At 49.5% G+C, this 24,231-nt stretch overlaps 1 protein-coding gene across 1 annotated transcript in view; it reads left to right on the top strand.

Moving 5' to 3' along the window:
- Window positions 1–24,231, top strand: part of Chrna7 (cholinergic receptor nicotinic alpha 7 subunit) — a 114,145-nt gene that overhangs the window by 55,634 nt on the left and 34,280 nt on the right. Inside the window, exons 3-4 of the mRNA NM_001323272.1 lie at window positions 1,830–1,874; window positions 10,815–10,924. Coding sequence (NP_001310201.1) covers window positions 1,830–1,874; window positions 10,815–10,924 — 155 coding nt within the window. The remainder of the gene's footprint in view (window positions 1–1,829; window positions 1,875–10,814; window positions 10,925–24,231) is intronic.

Here is a 24,231-nt window from a genome sequence, read left to right as displayed (position 1 = left end):
CCCCACCGGGGATCGCGGGGAGAAACGTGAGCTCTTGGTGCTCGCTGCCTGTCACAACTCCTGACATGTTTTGTTTTGGAACTGGAGATGTCTTTCTTCCAGCTTCTTCTGGACATGGCCCCTGGCCTGGGCCCACCTGGGAAATTATCCCACATAAGCCTTCCCAGCAGTCCCGCCCTTTCTGGGGGGGCTCTCCGCACCCCTCCCATCTCGCTCTCAGAAGCGCCCCGAGGGTGGGCAGCTGAGAGCTGGCGCTAAGGCAGCGAGGCGTCTCTGCCAACCCAGAGCTCTGTGGCCACTTTGCTGTTTAATGCCGGGCCGTGTGGCGTTCAGTCCACATTTGCATCCCTGCCCGCTGGCCACGCACCGACAGATGCCTGCGCTTCCCGCTATTGGATCTGTTTTTGGTGACCGCTCATCAGGGAGCCAGGCCAAGTCGCTCCTGTTACAGGAGTTTGAGGTCTGTTGGAGGTCTCGGCCAGTAGGCAGGACTTCCTGGGGTCAGTAAGAAACAGCTTCCCTGGAAAAGGCATCAGTTATAAAGTCATAGAGTCTAGGTTGGAACTGAAGGTTCAGTGATTTAATAACAGTAGTGTTGACAAATTCTGCTCAGCTGTCTCCTTGCAAGTCGTTTTTTCGATGACTGTTCTGGGCTTGGCTGGCTGTGGTACAGGGCCAGCCGCAGCCTGGGCAGAAAGGCCAAGTGTGACCAGACTGTTCTTTAGACGGTCTGTTAGCTTCCCGTGACTATACCAAATGTCTGAGATAATGAAGTTATAGAGAGAAAATGCTTCTCTCATAGTTTGGAGTTCTTGGCCCAGGATGAGACATCACGACAGGAGTCCTGGTACAGGGCAGCAGCCTGGCTGGTGAACAGGGAGCGAAAGACAGGGGAAGAAAGGACCGAAGCCCTGTATCTGCTTCCAGTCTGCTCAGTGATCCAGAAGCCCCGCCAGGCTCCAGCACTTCCCGGTAGGGCCACGCTCGGGCCTTGCCTCTGATACAGGGGTGTTTGAGGGCCACGGGAGATGAGCAGATGCCCGTGTGTGCAGAGCCCCGGTGGTCGGGCACTGTTGCCAGCCCCGGGTGCTGCAGACGAGATGGCCCTCTCGCTCTCACACTCAGATGGGTTGGCAGTCTGGAGTCCGCCAACTGGAGGGATCTGGAGGGATTGGAGTGTGAATGGCTGCTCTGTGAAGCCCCCTTGCTGTTCTCACCTAGTTCGCTGGGGTAGGATTTACCCTGCAGGCTGCTGGCAAGGGCTGGGCATCTTGCCTGGTGAAGAGAGGGTGAGAGAACAGACAGCCCAGGCCACAGCAGTAAGGCGAGGACGCTCTCCGCAGGAACGCTGTCCGTGCTCAGTGAGGCAGGTCACCACAGGGCCTGGCCTCGTTTCCTGGTGCAGGGAAAACCATGTAATATTTATGTTTATTTAAAAGTATATAAATTCTAATAGTAAACCTGACTTTAAAAAATGGGAATTTGCACCAAATTTTTAAAGTGTATAAATTACAAAATGAAAGATAAATAGCTAAGTCCTCAGCAGGCATCATTTCTGGATGGTAGGACTGCCTGATTTTAATTTTCTTCTTTATACTTTGCCGTCCTTTGTAAGTGCTCTGTAATAAATGTGTATTACTTTGAAATAAATAGAAAAGCTTAGCTCTGGGGAAATGCTGCTGGCTTACATTTGCAGATGCTTGGTGCATTCTAATTTCCACACACAACACTGATCCCAGCAGTCAGATCCCTGCATGAGTAACTGTATCATTCCTTCTTCTGTAGAGCATACCAGCCATATTTACACTGCTTTTTCTTTTTTATTAAAGGATGAGAAGAACCAAGTTCTAACCACCAACATTTGGCTGCAGATGGTGAGTTAAGGCAGTACAGTCTCTGCCTGTGTGTCTGCCTGTGCTTGCTCCTCAGGTGCATGTGACTGATGTGTAGGGCTCCCATGGCGAAAGCCGGCTGCCACCCATGCCCCACGCGTGACCATGGTGAATGCTGGAGGAGTTGGCTGTGGACTCAGTTGCTAACTTACAGAGTCCTCTGGGTTGCAATTGCACATGAAATTCTGAGTGACAGCAGGACTCCATATGCATGCCTAAGTTGTAGAACTGAGTTACTGGGGGACAGGTCACAGCCGCTGCATGCATGAAAAGAAGTCTCAGAACCGCATTCTGGTGCCTGCACTCTGCCTGGTAGCACTCGGCAGTGCCGCCCGCTCTCTGCACCCTCCAGAGCTGCACATTTGACCCACACTGAGGGTCCTGCAGCCAGCAGTCCGCACACTTCACGCTCTAGTGACGCCTGCCAGAGCCTCAAGAGGCTTCCAGTGTTGAGTGTCCCTAATCTGCAAATCTGTGGTCTGAGATACTCTCAGATCCAGAACTTTTTGCCTGCTACCTTGAAGCTCAGAAACCTTCTGATTTTGGAGCATTTCAGAGTTTGGGATTTTCAGATTTTTGGATTGGGGTGCTCAAGCGGCAAGACGCCATGCCAGTCTCTCAAGTTCTGACGAAACCTAGGAAATCTGAGGCACATCTGGCCCCAAGCATTTTGGATAAGGGATGCTCAAGCTGCACCCTCTTCCTGAACTTTAAACTTGACATCTATGACTGTAACCTGGATTTAATTAACTACAGTCGATGTTACCTTCATTAGGTAAAACTGTTGATCTCTTATGTGGACTCTAAATATCACACTGACATTCACTTAAAAACCATATGAACATGTCCTGCTGTGACTATCAGCTAGTTTATGGGCCCCTTTTCTCTTTGTACCTGCATTTCTGTTCTACTTTTCATATAGCATTTTTTCTTAATGCAAAATAATTTATATTCCAAAGTATTTTATTAATCACATGCCTTGGCTTCTCATGTGTAAATGATTACAAGAATTTTTCCTTCAGTCCATGAAGATTTTCCTTCTGGATTGCTGTGAGATTGCTACATAATTCAGCATGGTGACACAGATTGCAAATTTTAACACATAATTATTAAACAGTTTTTAAATTGGAAATTCATGTCTGTGTCAAAGATGGGGCTTTGTTGTGAATTAATTCATGTGTCTACAGGTGACTGTTTTTACTTCTAGAACAATATAGTTGTCACCATCCATTGTATAATTCCTTTATTAATAGATGCAGGAACATGTGGTATTGGTAATGAAAAGAATTTGATGAAAATGATTTTACTCACTTCTTTGAACTTCTTCTGGATTGCATGCCAGCAACGATGTTCTTACCAAATATATCAGCCGACAACTCTACTAGTTTCAGCTTCATCTTTTTGAAAGCAAAAAATTAAAAGAATTAACACCCATCTGGCTTTTGAAAGCGTCTGTCACCCATTTTTCACGTAATCCCCTCACACCACTAAGGTGGATGGACCTTTGATAGGCTTCTGTGGGTCCACGGTGCAGAGATAAGAGTGGCCAAGGGAAACGTGCCCTCTCTGACAAGGGATGGGGGAGGAGGGTGAGGGCACAGGACATTCCTGGGCTGGCCTGGGTAGGCAGCTGAATACACACGGTGTTGAGCTCTAAACAGCAGATGCACCTGAAACCATCCTCCCAGTGTCCCAGGAATTCGCTCGGCTACACGGAAGCCCCCCGGGCAGGACCTGGAATGAGTCCAGAGGGGCCCGTAGGACTTGGAGCACCATTCTTCGCTGACAGCAGATGGCCCTTCTATGTGCCCACCTCTGCGAGCCTCCCTCGCCAGCTCCGGTACACGGTGGTGCTGCTCTGAAGCCCAGCCCTCCCCAGGGTGTGCACAGACAAGTCCGTCTCTTGCAGCCCCCAAGGGCCTCGCCGTGACAGTCAGCTCCCTGCCTCTGGCACTGTCGCAGTGTCCATGGGCCGTGGTGCTTCTGCCCTCTTCAGCCCTTTTCACCTGCAGTTGTGCTTACCCACATGCCCACACCAGAGACCCCAGAGTCCCTCTTCGCTCTTGTCTGTCATTCGATAGCTGATCTGCCAGTAATTCCGGGACCTAGACACATGAACCCATTGCTTCTGTGCTGGCCTACTCGGGCATCGTGTCTAACACGACAGTGTCACCCACCAGGCCTCCTGCTCAGCCCTGTCCTCCCCTGATGGGGTCTGTTGCCACCTGTGAGCTGGCGTGATCCTTTAGTTGAATGAATGTTCTGTCACAGGCCTCCCAGGCTCAGGGCCTCCAGGGCCTCCCTGGGCACCACAGGAACTTGGCGGTCACCTTCGCTTGCCATCTTGCCTGGACTTTTTTCTCTCGCATTGGCTCTGCCCGCTTCTTCCTTGCTGTGCTTCCTGTCGTCTTGATGTCATCAAAGCACATGTCACCCGAGCGCAGTCCTGCCTCAGGGCCTTAGTACTCACTGCTCCTCCAGCCTGGAAAGTGCTTTTCCAGGAACCACTCTGTTTCCTCCCTCACTTCTTACTGGCCACTCCTCAGCAGCGTCTTTTTAGTTACTTCTTCCTTGACGTGCTGTCTCACGCCAGCCCCTGCTACCCCCGGCACCTGCCCTCCCTCTATTCATTCTGCCCCCTTGCTGGAAATTGAACCCAGAGCCTCAAACTTGCTAGGCCAGTTCTCTTGTCTCTGAGCTACGCCTCCAGTTCCCACTCCTTTTTGTCCACCAGAGACCTTGCCCGCATCGTGCTCTGCATACGTTCCTGCCTGTGTATTCTTGCCCATGCGCATGGCCCTCTGTCCCGCTAGTACGGGTGCACCAGAGGGCAGGGCTGGGTTGGACGAGTTCATTACCACTGCTTCCAGTCAGTGAATGAGAACAAAATGCTGCCCCAAGAGAAGCCAACTGTCTGTAACCTTGAACACTTTAGTAGAAGATCAAGCACTGGGAAATCTGCAGGCATACAGAGGTCTCCTCCACGCCCCGAAGCATGGAGCTGCTCTTGACGTTTTTCTGACAGAGACATACGTGTGCCGTGACCCAGTGTCTCCCTGGTGCCCACCTTTGCGGCCCTCAGGAAGCTGCTGGTCGTGGGGTTGGCTTCCAGGAGGAGCACAGCTGAGTTACAAGCTACGGTGCTGAATGGGCTTGCTGCCCAGATAAACGCCGTGGCTTTGGGGTCTGTCACCAGAGGCCTCTAAATTTCTCTGACATGAACTTTATTTCTAACTATGACTTACGTTTGCAGAGGCACCTCGAGCTTGATTTAGAAGAAATCTTCCTTTATCCGTTGAGCTTGTAGTTGGAAGCACCTGCTGTGTGGAAGGCCCTGAGCAAGGCGGGGGGGGGGGGCCCAGGGATGAGGATACCCGCTCTCCACTTTTCGAACCATTTAAATTCAGGCTGTATAATTAATACACTTAAAGAAAGGTTACCCAGTGAAAGGCGATAGATGTTTGAGGAGCTGGAAATGCTAATGACCCGCATTTGATCGCTGCATATAGCGTACGTGTGTGAATTCTCACGCTCTACCCATTGATATGTATTGTTAGGTGCCAGGGAAACTTTTTTAAGTCATAAAAAAAGAAGTAAAAAATAAAAGGTTAACAAAGCCAGACGAACTGGTTCCCTAGAGACACCGCGGGGGACAGGCGGCTAATAGGACATTGGGAACTGCATGGCTGTGTGGCAATCAGAGACGAGGTGAGAGGCCCAGACTCTTCTAAGTGGTGAGGTCTGGAGCATCATTAATTGAGGCTTGTTTTCAGATGTCTCTGTGTGACGTGCAAGCCAGCTTCTGCCAGTGTGGGCTTCTATGAAGCTGGGTAGTAACACTGACCTAGAAAGTAATGCAGAAGGCGATGCTGCCTCCCAAAGGGATCTTCAAGGCATCAGAAGAATCTGGGAGTTAAGACAAAGTTAACAGTTAAGAAATCAATGTCAGGGCCGGGGAGATGGCTCAGTGGAATAAGCGCTTCCCTGGCAAGCGCAAGGGTCTGAGTTCAATCCCGGTTCCGCCAAAAAGAAAAGAAACCAATGTCTGCCCGCAGTTCCTGGCTTCCTGGCTGCTGCAGGGACTGAGGATTGAGCATCCCCCAGGGCAGGCTTGTAGGCTTCTGTGCATCATTTCTAAACAACCACCTATTGATTCTTATTCCTGTGTTTGCTGGTGTCCAGCCTAGCCTGACACTCCCTGAGAATTGGCCACAACTGAGCAGGAAGCTCAGTACTGAAAGTGAACAGGGCCAGGGTTCCCAGGCTGGGCATGTGCACGGGGCCAGGAGAGGTCCAGGAAATGGTGCTCAGCCGTGAGTCTGTCTCTCCCGCTGTTCCATGTTGCTAAATTCCTGTCCTGAACAACCGGGATCCACACCGTCCTTTCTTCAGAGTATGTAAAGGCAGGTTGATTTTTGGCAGATGATATATTTTTTATATCTAATCAAAATGGAAGAGGCAGGAAAAGTTCCAGCAAAAATGAAATTAAATTCTCTTTGACCTGCGGTTTGTTGATTTTGTTATCCTGTCTCCCAGTTGTCCTTAATTTTGTATGACTTCCAGATTAGCCAGATAACCTGCAGGAATACAAAGTTGCTGATCTCTCTGTTTCCCTCCTCCTGTTCTTCCTATGAGGAAGCAGTTGGTATATTTTCTCTGTAGATGGTTTATCATTTCGGGAGGCCTGTCAGACATAATCTGATTTAATGTATGAGAAGAAATGACAGGAACTATTTCGGTTTCCGAAGAGATAAGTGAGCCATTCAGAGATTTGCATTCACTTTTTGAAAAGATGTTTTTTCCTGTTTTGGAATCTTGGCCACATTTCTGCTTTTAGGTTTTCTTTTCTTCTCTGTTTTTAAGCTCTTAATTCTTATGATGGTGTTAGTAGCATTGACGTCATAGAACGTTAGCTTGTAGCTCATCATTATCTCTAAAATGTTTACCTTTTAAATTTCTGCCTTTGTTACCCCAGACACGTAGAGGTGCTTCACGCCTCTATGCTCGTAGATTGGCCAGCCACATAGATGGCATGAGTGCATCCTGAGGTTAGGGGGGGGTCCCACTCATTGTGCTTCATGATCAGAAAGAGTTTTAGGGGCAAGGGGGCTCTTGTAAAGTGGCTGATTGGCAAATTTTCTAAATACATGCTTGGTTGGCGTTTTCCAGTGCTCAACAACTAGTTTTCTAACTCAATTCTGACGTCATTGATCTTAAGTTAGCCTCTGCCCCCCAGCTCCAAGGCGCGCTCCCGTACGACTACCCAGCCCCCCCTCAGACACCCGCTGTAAATGGGCTGTCAGGCCTCCCGTGCCTCCATGTGGCCACTGGAATTTCAATTTCTTAAAACCTACCACCCTTCCACCACTCTCAGGGCTCACAGCCTTCTTCCACAGGGCATTCCTCAAGCAAACTTACGCTTCTGCTTACGGCTTAGCCTAAAGGACGCAGCTCTGAGGCTGCCTGCTGGAGGAGACGCAGGTCAGGGAGGGGGGAGGAGGAGAGCACCTGCTGCCTCTGTGGGTGACACCTTGCTGTAGAAGTCTTTATTCCCTGATCTCTAGTCCTCTATCCTCAGACGTGAGATGGGCAGGAGATGGGGTAGAAGTTTCCACCCCAGTGACATCATGGGTCTTTCAGAGGCCCTGCCCCAGTCGTGGCCTACCTTGAGGCTCAGGTGTGGGGGACAGGAGAGGACCTTATTCACAAAGGATGCTGTTTTTAGCAGCTCTGGGCTAGGACAACCAAATACATGTCTTAGGCTATACTGTATTTTCTTAAAAGAAAACTTCTCTTTTTCTCTCGCTGCACTTGCGTGCTGGGCACTGGCACGTACACAGCGTAAGAAGTGTCTTTGAGGCGGGCAGGCGGATCCAGGTTCTGTGGGCACTGTAGATCGGAGGTCTCTCGCGTGTGTACCCCTCATAGCCCCGTACCTCTTCTGTGGAAGATTTGATGAGCAGGAAGCCCAGAGACAGAGTGAGAGAGAGGGAGAGAAAAACACGGGGTGCTCCACACAGGAGGATGGGAGCCCTGGCGTCTCCAAGTCCACTTGTGCACCTTTCGGTACCAGTATATGGAGGCTTTGTCGGGTGCTGTTCACAAAGTTTTCCTTATGCCTCTGTCCCCAGGGAGTCCAAGATCTGATTGCAAACAAATACTGCAAGAAGACAGGCTTTTCCTGCAACCTTCTTCCACACCTTTCTTAGGAAACCCGGGGGAGGAGCCCAGGGTCCTGCTCTGACTCCACGCTTGCCTCCAGCTCTGTGCTCCACCTTGGCTGTGGCTCCATTTTATTTAATGCAGCTTTCATGTATTGTGGGATTTTATACAATGGAGGAATCTCTCTTTCTTGAAAAGCCTCCACTTGCCTGTGAGGCGCACATGGTTTTCACCTGGTGCTGCACCCCAGTCTTATTTCATCCTGAAGGCGCCATCCTGCGTTGAACTCTCAGAAGGAAATTGTAGTCCAGAGAGGGCAGCACCGCCACAAGCCCTGGTGCATGCTCAGGGCTGGTTGCGAAGCTCCCCGCAGCTGGTCCTCAGCCCTGGCGGGCAGCAGGGCTGTGGACACACGGAGGCCAGTGTGAGCAGGTGTGCAGCACCGTCAGGGACAGTGCGCATGCCCTGCTGCCGTGTTACAGCTGTGCCAGTGCAGCGATTGCCTTGGAGGAGCCGGCTCTGGCGCAGCCCAAGGGGTGCTTTTCCTGAGGTCAGTGAGACCATACAGTCAAGTCCGGACCCAGTGACTGCCTGAGCTCCAGTCTCCATCTGTAAGAAAGTACAGCAGCAGCTGATGCCCTTGGGTAGTGGTGAGCAGCGGCACACACCATGCTGACCTGGGGAGGTGGCAGTAGTGTCGCCTGGTCAGGCCATGGCTTGCAGTGCGTGCACAGACAGGATGCACAGAGTGCGGGGCAGCGGGGAGGCCGCTGACGGTGTCTTCAGATAGGTCTGAGTTTTACCAGCTGGGTGTTCTGTTCCTGCCCCATCTCTTCTGGCCGTTGTCTCAGCAGATGGCGGAGACAGGTGATTGCTCTACCCAGAGCCCGCCCACCTTCACGGGCCAATGCCTGGCTCTGATGGCTGTAATGATGGGTATTGTGGCTGCTTGTTGATCATCTGAGGCCAATCCAGGGAAGCGGGCCAGGGTGAGATGCAAGGTGGAGGCAAGGCTCGTGCAGGAGCTGGCGTGGACGGACTTTGTGCCCGGAGCAAGGGACAGATGGGGTCAGCGGGCATCAGCTGCTGGCGCCCGATGCTTCTGGGAAGCCCCTTGACCCGATCAGCCCTCCTCAGCGTTCCCCTCCCACCGCATCTCATCAGGGGGCCCACAGGGCGGGCCTCTCATGCCCTAGACCACAGTTCCCCATTAAGGAATCTTCCTTCTCTGAGGTTTCTTGATCTAAAAAGGAAGTCACATCCGGAGAGTCCCTCTTGCTTAACTTCAAATGGTTCTAGAGCTCAGATAACCTCTTTTAGAGATGGGTAGGACCTGGCGCTTTTGCAGTAGGCGGCGTCCTCAGCCTTCTTTAAAATGGTTGTCTTGAGACAGGGTCTTGCTCATTTGCTGAGGTACTGAGGCTGGGCTCATACTTGGCACCATCCTACCTCAACCACCCAGAGTTCTGGGGTTACGGGCAGGTATTACCAGGCCCCGCTCTCAGATACCCTTTCTGGAAGCTATCCGCTCTTGCCAGAGTGCGGTCGGATCTCTGGAACATGGCCTTGGACCTCTTCCTTGTTTCCAGAATCGATAGCCCTTGACCCTCAATGCCTCATATTCAATTCCTGAATCTCAACAGCTCTGAATATTTGTTCTCTGTCCCCTCGTGCTGTTTTTTAACATTTCCAAATTCATTTGGTCTGAAATCACATTGAAATTGATGTGCAGTTGGAGCATTCCTCCCTCAGTGTAACCATGCATGTAAATTCTGATGCGGAAAGAACAACACTCCTCCCATGAGGGAGCCCCTGATCCCAGCAGGGGGTTGCAGTTTGCAGCCTGTGTCTTTCTGAACCTTGAAGTCTCAGCTTTAGAACAGGGGAGGTGTCAGCAGTGGCACTAGACAGAAAATGGGGTCTCATTGTGGTGCTTTTGCGGGGAGCTGCTGACTCCAAACCTCCCAGCCCCGAGACTCCAGCAGTGAGGCACTGGCTCGCTCTGTCTGAGCCCACCTGTGCAGACATGGTAGCAGCTTGTCCCCGGCCTAGCTGGTGAGTGCCTGGTCTTGGTGGGGTGGACTCTAGGTTTTGGCTTTCCTCTGGCCCAGATCGCTCCAGAATCTCCACGGGGCTTGGCCTTGAGCTTGTGTGCGTACAGGTACCTCTCCCTGGTTCTAGACCCACCAAGGCCCTGCCGCCGGGCCTGATGGTGGCATTCTTGGGCTGTGGCCTCAGCAGCACCAGACCTTGAGCAGAGCCAGAGTCATACTTTAGAACATGCTTCCAGGAGACTCCGAGCTGCTTCCCAAAGCTGCACAGCGCTATGTTGTGGAAATGAATGGTGTGTGTTTCCACAGCCTGGCTTTTATTTGAGTTGAGCTAAGTGAATTTATTTTTTCAAAATGTCCTAACGATGAAAACTTGGAAAGCAGAACCATATTTGTTTAGCTAGAAGGAGCCATCCGCTGCATGAGGAAAGGCTTGGGGGTGCGCGATGGGTCAGAATTGGCCTTAATGCTGCCCTTTGAGAGTAGCCAGCGTGACAGTGGGGCCTTAAATGTGATTCTTATGCTGTTCATGATCATTTCAAAGATTATTTAATTACCAATTTACTTATATTTTATAAAAAACAACTCAGTTATGTAAATAAATGTCTGGAACTCTTTCTGGTTTTGATCTTACTTAATAATCCCTTCCAAGAAATATAAGTAGGTCAAAAAGCAAAGTGCTGCTAATGCCCTTCTGTGTGTGTGTCAGTCCTGGACAGATCACTATTTGCAGTGGAATGTGTCAGAATACCCGGGCGTGAAGACTCTTCGCTTCCCAGATGGCCAGATTTGGAAACCAGACATTCTTCTCTATAACAGGTATGCACAGTGGCCAGACGAGAGGCAAATGATCCCGTGCTTGCGTATGTGTTTGATCAAGCCCGTTTGAATCTGTTTATAAAATGCTAACTGCATTGTCTCTAATGAGATACTGTGGCTCCCAGTCAGGCTGTCCCAGTGGCCTGGCCTCTGACAGCAGCTCTGTTCCCCTCTGCTGGTGTGTTCTGTGTTTGCATGCGGGCTCAGCGTGCCCCACCTGGTGCCCAAGACGATCCTGCCCATGGTGTCACGTGTCGTAGGTACAGAGCATCATTTGTCTACATAGCGGAGCATGACGCCTTCCTGCCTACGCCACTGGCTTTGCTGTCTGCACAGCAGCAGTTACGATCAACAGTAGAAGGTTCGGGCCTGCGGGATGCACGACTGGACTCTACAGTTAAACCTGGGTCCTCGTTTGAGTTGTTTCTCATCGCGAGGGTGGCTGAGTCCATGAGGTCTGTGATCACTAGCCACCCAGGGCAGGGTGATGCACGAGTCCTATATCTGACATAAGAAATATAAACAACTGTCATGTTACAATAGTCTTTTTCCTATGAACAGGAAATATGAGATTAATCGGTAAATTAAGGCAGTAGGACTTGCAGACCAGATGCCCAATGGGGAAGGATCTAGGGTGGTACATTTCTAAAAGCTATTAATTTTTTTTGTTAAAACATGTAGTTAACTAGTGGAACCTGCAGCATCATTTCTGTATGCTAAACTGTGACAGTCAGATGAATATAAAACAAAGTTAAGTCTGAATGATGGGGCGGTCTGGAGGGAGAAGGGTGCCCGGCTCTTCTGATTCAGAAAATACTGTGACCAACTGCCACTGTCCTTGATAGGTACTCAGTGACCCCCTTCAGCCAGCAGATGTTTTTGTCCTGTATTGGATACTTCAAGAAGCCTGACAATTCCATCTCTTGTATCTACTTTAATGGCGTCTGTCTTTGTTGCTAGGGGCACATTTCCTTTGAATAGTTGGACTGGTTTGTAGAAGAAGATCCACTGCATGTATGCTACCACTCTCCACTTGTTAAATAAAGCTCAGAAAATGGAGCTTTGAAAGCCATTCAAGGTCACCATAAGTAGCCCAACATCTAGTGTGTGAAACACTCCAACTTCTGTGCTGAGCTCTGCATCGTCTGTTTCCTGGGGGTGGGGAGCGACTGTGGTAGTTGGCTGTGGCTGCTGGAGTGAAGTTCTACAGAATGTAGGCTTGACTAGTAGACTCTTACTTGCTTACAGCGCTGGAGGCCAGAAGCCTGAGGTGCGTTTGTGGGCAGCATGATTACTTCTGATCTCCTCTGTCCTTTCCTTGAAAGGGCTTGCTTTCTCCTCTTTCTTCCTGTTGTCTTTAAACACTCTGTGTGTCTGTGTCCTAATCTTTTCTTGTTACAAGGACACCGGTCACACTGGATTAGTGACCACTCTAATGACCTTGTTTTACTTTATCTCTTTAAGGGCTCTCTCTCCAAATATAGTTATATTCTGAAGTACTCAGTTTTAACATACAAATTTTGGGGGAAAATTTAAGATGAAAACACGGACCTGAGAGTTGACTATGCACAAACAGAGGGTAAGGGTTGAACAAGTCTAGGTAGAAGTACCTTGTAATGTGCGCTGTCTTGTTGAGTCTCTGATTTGCAAAAGGGAGAAATGCCCACTTCCTGAGAGTTGGGAAGGTAAGCCCTGCAGATACAGGTAGCAGGCCCGGGGTGGTACCTGGCGAAAGATAGTCATTTAATAATAGCACCCGTCTGCTACAGGCATGAGGACAAGAGTTTCTGCTTAGGTTAAGGTGGCAATTCAATAATTTTAAAAGCAACATAGGCTTTTAAAATTATTAAACACGTGCTTTACAATTCCCAATTCAGCTTTCTTCATCTGAATTCTAGGATACTGTAGTACAGTAGAATCTCAAAAATGAGGCTCCAGAGGCCAGTTTTATGGTTTTATGTTAAGGCTATTATTCCAAAACATAAAATGTTTGATGATCCCAACATTCTGGCTAATGAAGAATTACTAAGTATTTTGTATAATTAAATTTCAGGGAGCAAAGACACAGCGGTCTCTAGCTGACATATGACCCTGGGCACTCAGGAATGACACCGTGCTTTCCTCCTGGCTGGCCCTACTGCTGTCCCAGAGCTGAACTGCTCCTATGAAGCCCCACGGGTGCTGCTTCCACGGCTGCTGTGTAGCCATTTCCTTTCTTCTCTCCAATGCCTGCTGCGCACCAAGCCCACCAGACTACCTCGTGGAGCCATTGTGGCTGCCGTGGTATCTGTCATGGCTGCCGTGGCATCTGCTTCAGTCTTTCTGAGCAGTGAGACAGAGGAACACGGACACAACGTGGAACAAACAGGTTACAGAGTGTGTGTGAGCCAGCTGCAGAGATCAGACTCGGGCAGACATAGACATGGAATCTGTGTCAGGGTTCGCTAGAGAGCCGACGTAAGCGAAAGATTAGCAAGTGCCTTAGTTACTTTTCTCATTGCTGAGACAAAACGCCCAGCACCCAAAGTTAAAGGAGAAAAGGCCTGTGTAGCTCACACTTTGTAGACGTCTCAGTCCATAATCAGCTGGCTCCAAGGCAGGGTGCCACGGCAGGGGGTGCCACAGAGGAGAAAGAGTTCCTGGTGGGCAGAAGGCAGCAAAACAAACCACCATTGCAAGCTCTTTCTTTCCCTATATATTCTGTTGAGGCTCCTGCTTTCTGCCCTTAGGAGAGGTAGAGCTCACACCCTGACTATGACAAAACAATCAGTGGCCTGGTTTGGTAATCACATACCCTTAATACCACCATCATGTACTCTATGTTTAAGGAGGATAAAATATAGTAAAAACAGCAACAAACCCCCTTAGAAATGCTACAGAATTTCACTAAACACAATGACAGGAGTTCAGCAATCATTGTTACATTGCATATTGTTCTCTTCAAATTAGTTGTTTAGGTTACCAGATATGAGCATGCAAAATTGGCCCCAAAAATTAAAAGAAAAATAAGGGTTAACTGTTGCTTTCTGTAGACCAGCAGAAATCAGCAGTCTGGTTATCCCAGCCGTCCTTTGTATACACATGCACATTTCTTTTTCCCGCCCTTCTTTCTTTCTTCTCTCCTTTCCCTCATCCAAGTAGTTCCTTCCCTTTGAATGCTTTCCTTCCCTTTCACAGGACCTATTGTACCTTTCAGATTTTGTTTCCTCTTTCAGCATCTTACACTGGGGAGACAGTAACATGATTGCTGTATATCCCTCACCTTGGAGAAAGCCCCACCTGTGAGCACGTGAGGCTTTGGGGGACGACCTCGCCAAACGCTGTAACAAGGTAGTGCCCAGTGCAGAGCCAGGAGGGGAGAATGCAGAGCAGCCTCCTGCTCAGTGGAGCACAGGAGGGTTCAGTGAAAAGCCAAAGACCTGGCGCTCCCTGCAGAGTCTCTGGGGAGTCCGTGGCTGTGGATCTCGTGAGTCAGCCCAAGGGTCTGAGCTTGGCAAAGACTGGTGCTCCTCTGAAGAAGCAGATGAGACATTTCCTCCTTCTTCCCTTGTTATTCCATCCAGGCTGCAAGCCGATTGGCTGGTGCCACCCACACCCAGTATGGGGCTTCCCTCTTCAGCAAATCCATCTTCCATACATACCCAGGACTGTGCTAAACTAGCCAGGCATTTCTGTTAAGCTGACACCACAATTAAATGTCAGTATCGGTGTCAGTTGTCTGTTATGAAGTAGCCCACACTTAATGACTTCAGAAACAACCCACTCCTATTACTCTTCACAGTGCTGTGGACTGACCGGGTCTGTGTGGCAGCTGTCTGGTCCAGGCCCTGCTGTAGGCAGCAGTCAGCTGGGGCTGGAATGCGTGGGGACACACTCCCACTGCAGGGTTGGCCTGGTTGGCAGTGATGCTAACCTGGATGAGGGGCTTAGCCAGGGCTGGGAACTGAATCACTGTGATTTTCTTCCTCTGTCCTTTTCTGCAGATGTGGGTGGTCCTGGATTGGTGGCTGGGAGTGATCCAGAGGAAGGCAGGATGGGCTGTCAGTCCTCTTAAGGAGTGAGTGGGAAAGTTCTGGAATCCCCATTCACCCCATCCCATTGGTCAGCTCAGGCAGGAACCTACCTCCAAGTCCAGGGAGGGGAGCTTAGCCCCAGCCCCGCTGGGCCTGCAGGGAGAGAGGAGGGCAGGGAAGGAAGGTGGATGGGGTGGGGGAAGATTCGTCAGCCCAGGGTATGAAAGCAAAGCAGTGGAGCTGTGAGGCCAGGTGAAGACTTGGGGTAAGTAGACTGGAACAGGGGTGCACAAGGAAGGTTAGCTTGGTGGGGCACTCTGCAGAGCGCACTGGAATAGGGCCGCTGCAGGAGACTGCAGGTGGGCAGAGGTGCTTTCCGAATACAAACGTGGTCGCATCACCCTTAGCTTCCCCTCAGCAGCTTCGCTTTGCCGCTGGGCGCATCACACAGGCCTGGCCTCTGTGCCCTCACCGCTCATCCTGCGTCCCTTCTGCACCGCGGCTCCCCAGCTTTGGGATTTGTGCACTTTCTCCCTGGTGCACTGTGACATTTCTTGTACAGGGTGCTTACCCCAGCTGCCCTGAGGATGCGGAATGGCCACCCCTTCTCTCACCCCTGACCTCACTGAGAAAGGGATTCCTGTGCCCCATGGCACCTCAGTGGCGCCTAGCAGAGCACTTCATTCTGAGGCATCAAGTCAAGGGGGAAGGAGGGAGGCAGGATGTGAGAATCACTAGCCAGGAAAACCAAGGGGGTGGGCCCATGTGCTCCCCTGCCCCCCGAGAGCAGCAGCTGCAGGAAAGAAGGAAATCATACTGGCAACTTGAAATCATTAAACTGAAAGGGACCAAAATGTGACACAGAAAGCAGCAAAAGTAGCATTGTCCTTAGTAGGGTCTTGACCTTCTCATGTTCTGTTAGTGGGGATTTGGGAGATGTGAGCTTAATCCTTTCAGCCAGCTTCCGGGTACCCAAAATACTGTGTTCTGCTCAGAGACTCATTTGTTGGCTCATTAGGGTGTGAATGAAGGTGTTGGAGCTTTTCCTAAAGGCGGAGGCTAGAACGGCTTCGCTAGGTAAGTCACGGCTTCTGAGAGTGCTGATTGGCCCTGGTGATGCCTCGCGTATGTTCCCTCTCTTTCAGTTTGCTGCCGGAGCCCCTAGGAGAGCCACTAATGGTTTCTGAGATGTAATGCATTTTCTGTGTTTTGTAGAGGCTGGACCACTGCAAAATTGCTGTCTCTGCACCATTTCTGGAAAGGCTACTGTACTTCCTTGACGGATGGGGAAGCATTGGTTTTGAGCTGCCAGCCAGCTGGCTGTGCTGAGCTGAGGAGACGATGGGCATTGATGAAGACTCTGCCCAGGGCTGAGGTGGGGAGTTCGCCCTTGCTTTATTCTGCATTGCGTGAAGCCTTCGGTTCAAGGGTTTTTCTGAACACAGTCTTGCTCAAAGCGAGAGCAGTTACGGATGTCGTGTCACGATTTCCCCCTTTGGATGGCATTAAAAGCTGGCTGGTGTCAGCAGTTGGCTTCTAGGAGGGAGGGGAGCCTGAGTCCCTATGACACCGAGGCTGCCTCTGCCTCCTCTGGTAGAAAATTTTGTCACAATGGTGGAAATCTCTTTTGATGAATATATGTAAAGATGCTTTGCTCAGCTCTGAGTTCTGAGAACAGCAGGGGCATTAGCCACCTCTTCCACAGCCTGGGCACAGCAGCATCTGCACATCTGTAGGCTGGTGCTTTCCTTCCAAGTTCCTCTGACCCTGTGGCTGATGGCAGAGACTGGTGTTGGGGGAACAGTGTGTGCAGGACACGCTGGGGTGCAGAGTGATTGGTCTGTGGGGGTTCCTGCTGGTGTTCATCGATGAGACACCGATGGAATAGGATTTATGCGCTTGCCAAGTGTATGGGGACCCTGGAAGTCAGCTTGGGCCACAGATTTCAGTGTGGTTTATCTGGGCAGTGGTACTAGGAAGTATTATTAGATGAGGGAAAGAGGGGCAGAAAAGAAAGAGCTCTAACATAAGGCCCCTTAGGATGCAAAACAGTGCTGTGGTCAGCTGGGCGCATTCCCACTGGGGGCTCTCGGAGAGCAGTGTAGAGCTGTTCTGTAGAAGCTGGGGTGTTTGTCTGGTGTCTACCTTTAGTTGTAGGTTGAGAGATGCTCCCAAAGGCATTGGCCCCTCCGGTCCTCTCGGGTCCTCTGGCCTGCCTGCCCTGTGCATGGACCCAGTGGACGCTAGAGGCCAAGTCTGCAAGCACAGCTGCAGGTCCTTGGGGGAGGCAGGGACACAGGAAAGATGACTGTCTGTGTGGCCCTTTGTAGCTTAGGCAGACTGCACAGCCCAGTTCCAGGCATCTCTGCCCTGGCGTGACTTTTGATCTGTCTTGGCCTCGGTGGGAGTTCAGCAGCACGGGAGAGGTTGGGAGAGCACCCTGGTGGGTGTGCCGTAGCGTCCCAAGAGCAGTGCCAGCAGGAGGGAGCAAAGGCACGGGCTGGGCAGAGTGCCTGGGTCGGCGCTGCTGTGCTTTCCGGCTGCTCCGCATCAGCGGCTGTGTGTTTGCTGAGCTATCTACAAGTGGAGGGACCACTCAGATCAGTGTTGTCATAGGTAAGGGCTCCTGTACATGTCCCGTCTGGAAATCAGACTGAGTTGACTGGCTGGTGCCCAAAGGCCCATGAGCAACCGAGGCCATAGGGGCAGGGGGCAGAGGTCATCAGGAGGAGTTGGTAGGTGTGGCAGGAATCTGCGGGTAAGCAGACTTTTACCACTGTGTATCTTCAAGTAGGAGGTTCTTGCATTGTGCTGTTAGAGTTTTTGCATGATCAGATGTCCAGACTTAATGTGCAGGGGGGACTATATTCAAATACTATGTGGGTAGAGGACAGGAGGGACCGGCAGCCTGTTTTCTAGGAGTGAACAAAGCCAGCCAGTCTGCATTTGTACCTCTAGTGTCATCCTCTGGACAGCCCATCTCAGCCTCTCCACTTAGCCCGGCTGCTGGCTCTGTTTGTTCTTCATTTGTTCATGCCTTCATTTGACCAATATTGAAAGAAGGCTGCCACGTTGCTCTCCCACACGGCCCTGAAAACCGAGGATGTGGCAATGATCAAATTAGATCAGATCCCTGCTCAGTGGGGAGAGAGGTAGCTAAGAGCAAAGGGACTAGTCTGAGCCAGGCCGTGGGGCTCCCCAGAAGATAAAACCCCAAGAGGACCTCAAGGCCTAGAGCCCGGGGCAGGAGTGAGAGCCACGGGACCACCAGGCCAGTGCTGTCTAGGAGGGCGCTATTCCTGCCCAAGGAGTTGGCCGCAGCAGCGGGCCTGTCTGCAATGCCCTAGGAAGGTTTGGAAATGCCCAGCAGGAGAAGATGACAAAGACAGCTGAGGGCTGTGGTAGGCCAGGGCAGCACCTTGCTGCTCATCATGTTCTGGAGTGAGCTGTGACTGTCCTGGTCTTCCAACTATTTTTCTTCCAACTATTTTCTAGAACTTCTTAAGTTCTAGAAAATCAATAATAAAGCAAGTGGATTTGGCTGGAGGATGGATTCTTCTGTTAGCAGGTTCAGATCAGCATTTCTATTGAGTGACGAACTCTGGCTTTGACACGTGTCCATTTTATATTTGAGCAGGTATCATGTTTTTTTTATCTTTGAAGAAAAGCATTTTTTAAAATCTCTCTGAGGCAGGCTCAGGTCATGCAGGGTCTGTCTTTGGAATGGCGGGGGCTGTCACCTGGAGAGAACTGGAGGAAAGGAGGGACAAGGGCTCCAGTGGTTGGAGGGAGTCTGGGAGGCCTGACAGGGGATGTGGACCTAGGCTTGGGGGTGTCAGCCTTGACTCTGAGGGGGCTGGGACAGGCTGTGATCCCTTACATAGCATTTTTGTTTCATTTATTTTTGCTTTGAATAATTACAGAAATATTTCTTCTCCTTGCTCCTTGCCACCAGCCAGCCCCCCGGGTCGTCTTATCCAGGGCTTCTTATTCATGTACCTCTGGTCTGTGTGCTCTTCCCGGTGTACGGCAATGGGCCGCTTTGCTGTTGCTGCTTAATCTGGTCTGCCTGCAACAAGTAACACAGAAAGAGGAACGGGCCTGCCTTCACCCACCAGCCACTGTGGCCCAGAGACAGGCTCCCTCCCCGTGGTCTCACTGGAGGCCATCAGTCTGTCCCATGTGGGCTGTCACTAGCTGAGCTTCAGCATTACCTACCTTCTGTTGTACTTTCTGTGAAGCTCCCACGGCTCCACGCACAGGGTTCAGATCACTGGGCTGCCTCTGTTCCTTCTGCATACTGGAGCTGAGACCCCTCCCCTTTTGTACTGGGCACCTCCTGGTGCTGGTGGTGACTGCCAGGATGGTGAGGCTTCCTTCATTCTTAGACTTCATAAAGTCGGCGTGTGAGTTCGTGCTTCCCAAGGCATGACACATGCACACTGGTGCTCATTCCTATACCCAAAGTCACCAGCTGAGTCTTTCTGACCCCAGAGGCTGGCTTATTCCTGGTGCTGTCTGGCAAGTTCACCAGGTTTTAGAACCTCTTGTGTTTTGTTGTTCTACCAGTTAAATTCTGATGTGCTGTTGCACAGTAGGATGACTTAGGTAACCATAAATACTAGTGTTCATCAGTGTTCAGTTGCTATAACAAATGTCTGGGCTCAATTGGCTTAAAAAGAGGAAAGGTTTATTTGGCTCTCATTTCTGGAGGTGTCATGCTGTGACTGGTGGATTCCATTGCTCTTGTCTGTGGCAGTGCATCATAGAAGATGCTTCTTCATCTCATGGCGAGGTATGAAAAGCCTGGGGTCCCACATTTCCCTTTGGGGATACCCGCCAAAGGACATTAGGCTGCAAATATTCCAGATCCAACTACAATAGTACTGTGTGTTTCAGAAAAGCTGGAACAGTTTTGGATGTTGTCACCCTGCAGAAATGAAGCCCACTTGCAGAGATAGGTGTTTGCCTTACTCTGAACACTGTGTAGTGTAGGCACCAGTAAAAACAGCATGGGGTGCCCCATAAATATGTCTCTTTTTGATGTGTCAGCTTAAAAACTAAAAGTTAAAAAAATTAAGTGTGTATCTCCTCCTTCCTTCACTCCCTCCCTCCCCTCGCTCTGAACTGGTCCCACTTGTGGGCCCGCTCTGGGCCGCTTTGCCTGTCTTTGTGTTTCATGTTCTGGAAAAGGTGAGTTTGTCTCTTCTGCAGCTGTTGTGGGATTTTTATACTGTCCATTCTTCATATATTTCTCATATTTCTTCATATATTTCTGATATTTTCTCTGGCCAAATCACTTACCAGCCATAGTGGCCCAAGACAATTCTTAAAGTGGAGCTCGGAATGACAAAATTCAACTACGTAGGAGTTGGACAGACTCTCCAGGGGAGAGCCAGGTGCTGGGGAGAGCAGAGTTCTCCGTGGACACCTTTACATGCTAGGGGGCCAGGGCTGTCTTCCTGCACACAGCACAGGGCCAGCACAGGACCAGGCCCCTGACCACCCTGCACCCCCGCGCCACAAAACCAATCATGCCCAACAGCACTGCTTTTGGAGATGAGCTTATTGATCTTTGAGGCATTGAACTCAGACCCAAAAGGATTGTAATGCTCTGTGTAATAAATACGTGAGACAGAAATTCGATGGGAAATTAAGCCACCATTACAAGTTGCCTTAGGGGCAGGGAGCATTCAGCAAGGGGGCCAAGGTTGGATCCCATCGTGCCCCTTCCCCACACCTGCCCTGAGGATCTCTGCATCTTTTCACTGCCTGCAGCAGGTGCTCATTGGCTGCGCGCATGGGAAACCATAAAGCATTGTGGGTCATGAGGTTGATGCTCAGAGGGAGCCTGACTCCACTCTTGCGTTAGGCAGGGGTCCGAAAGAGCTTCTTGCAGAGCGGGAGATGGTGGACGCACACGTTAGATCTGGAAGCTGGCGCGTGGCTGGCCACTCCGCTTGCTTAGTTTGGGGGCAGTTATGGAGTGAGTCATGGAATAGACCCAGCTTCAGCTTGAGAAGCAAAGTAACCAATAGAAGAGCCTTCTTTCTCCTTTGGTGCCCTTACTAGTCTGTCATGGGGGATAAACCATTTGAAATTACCAGTTAGCTCTTCACATTACTTACGGTCTTTTATTTAACTTAAATTGTACATTCTTAGGTAATCGCATTTTTGTATGACTTCCTGTGTGGATCCTTTACGACCTTGGTGCATCTACCCAAAAGCTTAACTCTTCAGGCTGCAGTCTCCTGCTTTATCTGCTGGGATTATAGGCAGGTGCCACCATGTTCAGCTTCAGGGTGTGTGTGTGTGTGTGTGTGTGTGTGTGTGTGTGTGTGTCTGTGTGTGTTTTACTGGGGATTGAACCCAAGGCCTTTGCACTGAGTTACATCTCCGGTCTTATTTATTTTTTTAAAATTTTAAAACGGTCCCACCAGAATGCTCACTACTTGTACTTTTGATCCTCCTGACTCAGCCTTCTGGGGTGTTGGGGCTGCAGACATGCGCCATTGAGCTTGGCTTCCATTAGGGTCCTCAGAACTGGAAAGAAGAGGGAGAGCTGCTTGGACCTGCATACACAAGTATGATCGCTAACTTTTTTGCCTCGTCTTTGTTTCTCTAGAGAAATATCGTTTTCTTCCCGTAGAATCCGTTTCTCCCCAGCAATCTCTTCTATTAGACTAGATGCCTAAGGCTCACCTCTGGCTTTTTGGAACGTCTCATTTTTCTCTGTGCTCATGCATATGTATGTGAAGAAAAATCTGCTCATTTTTTCCCCTCTCACTAACGGATCTTGTCAATTTAATTTGTTGATCTCCCATGATAAATGCTCAAAAATTGTGGAAAGCTTTTCCTGTCCAATGTAGAAGAAAGTACAGTAGATTTAAAACACAAGTAATAGAATAGAAGAAATAAGTTAGAATGATCACTAACCTGGAAATGTGAGTGGTTTAAAGCCCCCAGTACTTCCCACAACTAAGTAACCCCCCTATTTGGGCATAAACCAATCAAAATCCAACTACCAGATATATACAAATGTTAGATTGTAAGCAGATGAATCTGTAAGAAAATAAAGAGGTTGACAAAGACATGTCTCTAAAACACCATGAAACTAAATCAGATTTAGCAGTATTCTTAATTTGATAAATGGAAACTAAAGGCAAAGTACAGGAAAAGAGACATAATGAATATTCTATATTGGGTAGTGAAAAATGTATTGGGAAGACAGAGTGATCAGGAACAATTACATGGCAAAAGATGTGACTTTAAATTACAGTATATAAAACCAATACGGATAAAATACAAAAGAGAAATTGAAAAACGGAATGTCATGAGAGACACACATGGATAGGATGAAATTAAAAGCTAATAAGGCCAACCAGGAAGATATAGAGACATGTACGTAACAAATAAGATACTTTGAAACACAATTTAAATAGCTAACAAAAATAATGTTCATCATAAAATAAACTACAACTGGGAAAAAGCCTTTCATCATTGGGTAAGAGTTGTGTGCAGGAACACATCGGCCAAGGTGCAGCTGGGTGTTGAAAAAGTAAGGGCGCTAAGTGAAAGGAAGGATGTGCCACGGACTGAACCCCAACATGATGTCTCAGAGTCCTGACCCCAAGATGATACTCTCAGGAGGTGGAGACTTTGGGTGACTAGGTCCGGAGGGTGTGGCCCTAGTGAGTGAGACTGTGCCCCACCCGAGGTCTCAGCCCTTCTCCCACACTCTTGGGCATGCTAAGATCTAGAAGACAGCATACGTCTGCGAGTGAGAAAGCAGTTCCTCTCCCAGAAGTGGACCTGCCAGTGCCTTGACCTTTGACTCTGAGCCTGTAGAATGGTGAGAAATGAATGTTTGTAATTTAAGCCACTCAAAGTATGATTTCTGATCTTGGTCATTGTTATGGTTTGTGTCTAGATGTCCCCCCTCCATGCAGTGATGGGGTGGGGCTTCTAGCATTATTGATTGATCCATGGTCCAATGCCAAGGGGCTTTCTCTCGTTGCTCTTCCCTTTTCCACTGCCATGAACTGCTCCTCTCTGTGATGTCTCTGCCTTGGAGTCAGCCAAGTATGGACTGAAACCTCCACAAACCATGAGCTAAATAAACCTTTCCTAACTTAATTCTGGTCATCAGGTATTTTTTTCTAGCAGTGAGAAAAATGTAACTGAAACAATCATGAACTTGGCATGGATTGAGGACACCCAGGATATTGGTAAAGCATACTTTTGGGTATTTGTGATTGGGTTTCCAGAGATGATTGGCTTAGAGAGAAGACAGCTGAAAGAAAGACCCGTGCTGAGTGTATGTGGCACCATGGCACAGGCTGGGGGCGGGCGCGGTAGATGGAAGGAACAGAAGGTAGAAGGGGAGAAACCCTTACCTAAAGTCCATTTTTCTTGGTCAGTTGTGTTTTTTGCTGCTGCCACTCCTTGGAGACACCAGACCCCAGGCTATTTATGCTTTGAATGTGGATTTAAACCAGCAAATGTCCAGAGAGCATCTAGGGTGCCAGTGCTTAGCTGGGCCAGCATCGTTAACCCCTCTTTACTGAGGCTTTGGCTTGTTGCACTGAGGAGCTACTGAGTCCCCTGAGCTCTCTAGTCTGCAAATGCCTTATGTGAGACTGTCTCAGTTACTCTTCTCTTGTTGTTGTGACAAATACCTGACATCCAGAATTAAGGAAGGAAAGGTTTACTTAGCTCACAGTTAGTGGAGGTTTCAGTCTGTACTCAGTGGCTCCAAGGCAGAGTGGCACATGGCAGAGTGGCATATGACACAGTGGCATATGGCAGAGAATGACTAGTCATGTGGCAGCAAAGGGAAGGACACAGCTCTGGCAGCTAGCAAGCCTCTCTCTTCTCCTTGCATTGTGATGCAGCTTACCCATCCCAGGGCAGGTGCAGCACCCACACGCACGGTAAGAAGCCACAACCTCCAGAAGCTGCCCCAGGACTGCATGAGGCTTGGTGGGGACCCCTATATATAAACCATAACATTCTGCCCCTAGACAGCCAAAAACTCATGTACATCCTTTTATGCAAAAGACATTTTAGTTTATCTCTAAGAGTTGTCAAAGTCTTGTAGTTTTAGCACTGTTGAAAAGTCTCAGACTGAAGACTTTTTAAAGATTTAAGGCAAGCTCTTAGCTATGAGCTCCTGATTAAATGAAAAGTTAAGCACTTGTAGCATTTAGTGGCACAAGAACATCATTATCATTTTAAAATGTATACACAGCAGGGGAATATAAGGCATTGGGACCAAAGCAAGTCTAAAATCTA

The sequence above is a fragment of the Octodon degus genome, unplaced genomic scaffold (genome assembly GCF_000260255.1).
Source record: "Octodon degus isolate 3935 unplaced genomic scaffold, OctDeg1.0 scaffold00002, whole genome shotgun sequence".
Lineage (NCBI taxonomy): Eukaryota > Metazoa > Chordata > Mammalia > Rodentia > Octodontidae > Octodon > Octodon degus.
Note: the sequence above shows the minus strand (reverse complement) of the source record. Positions and strands in the feature narration are given on the sequence as shown.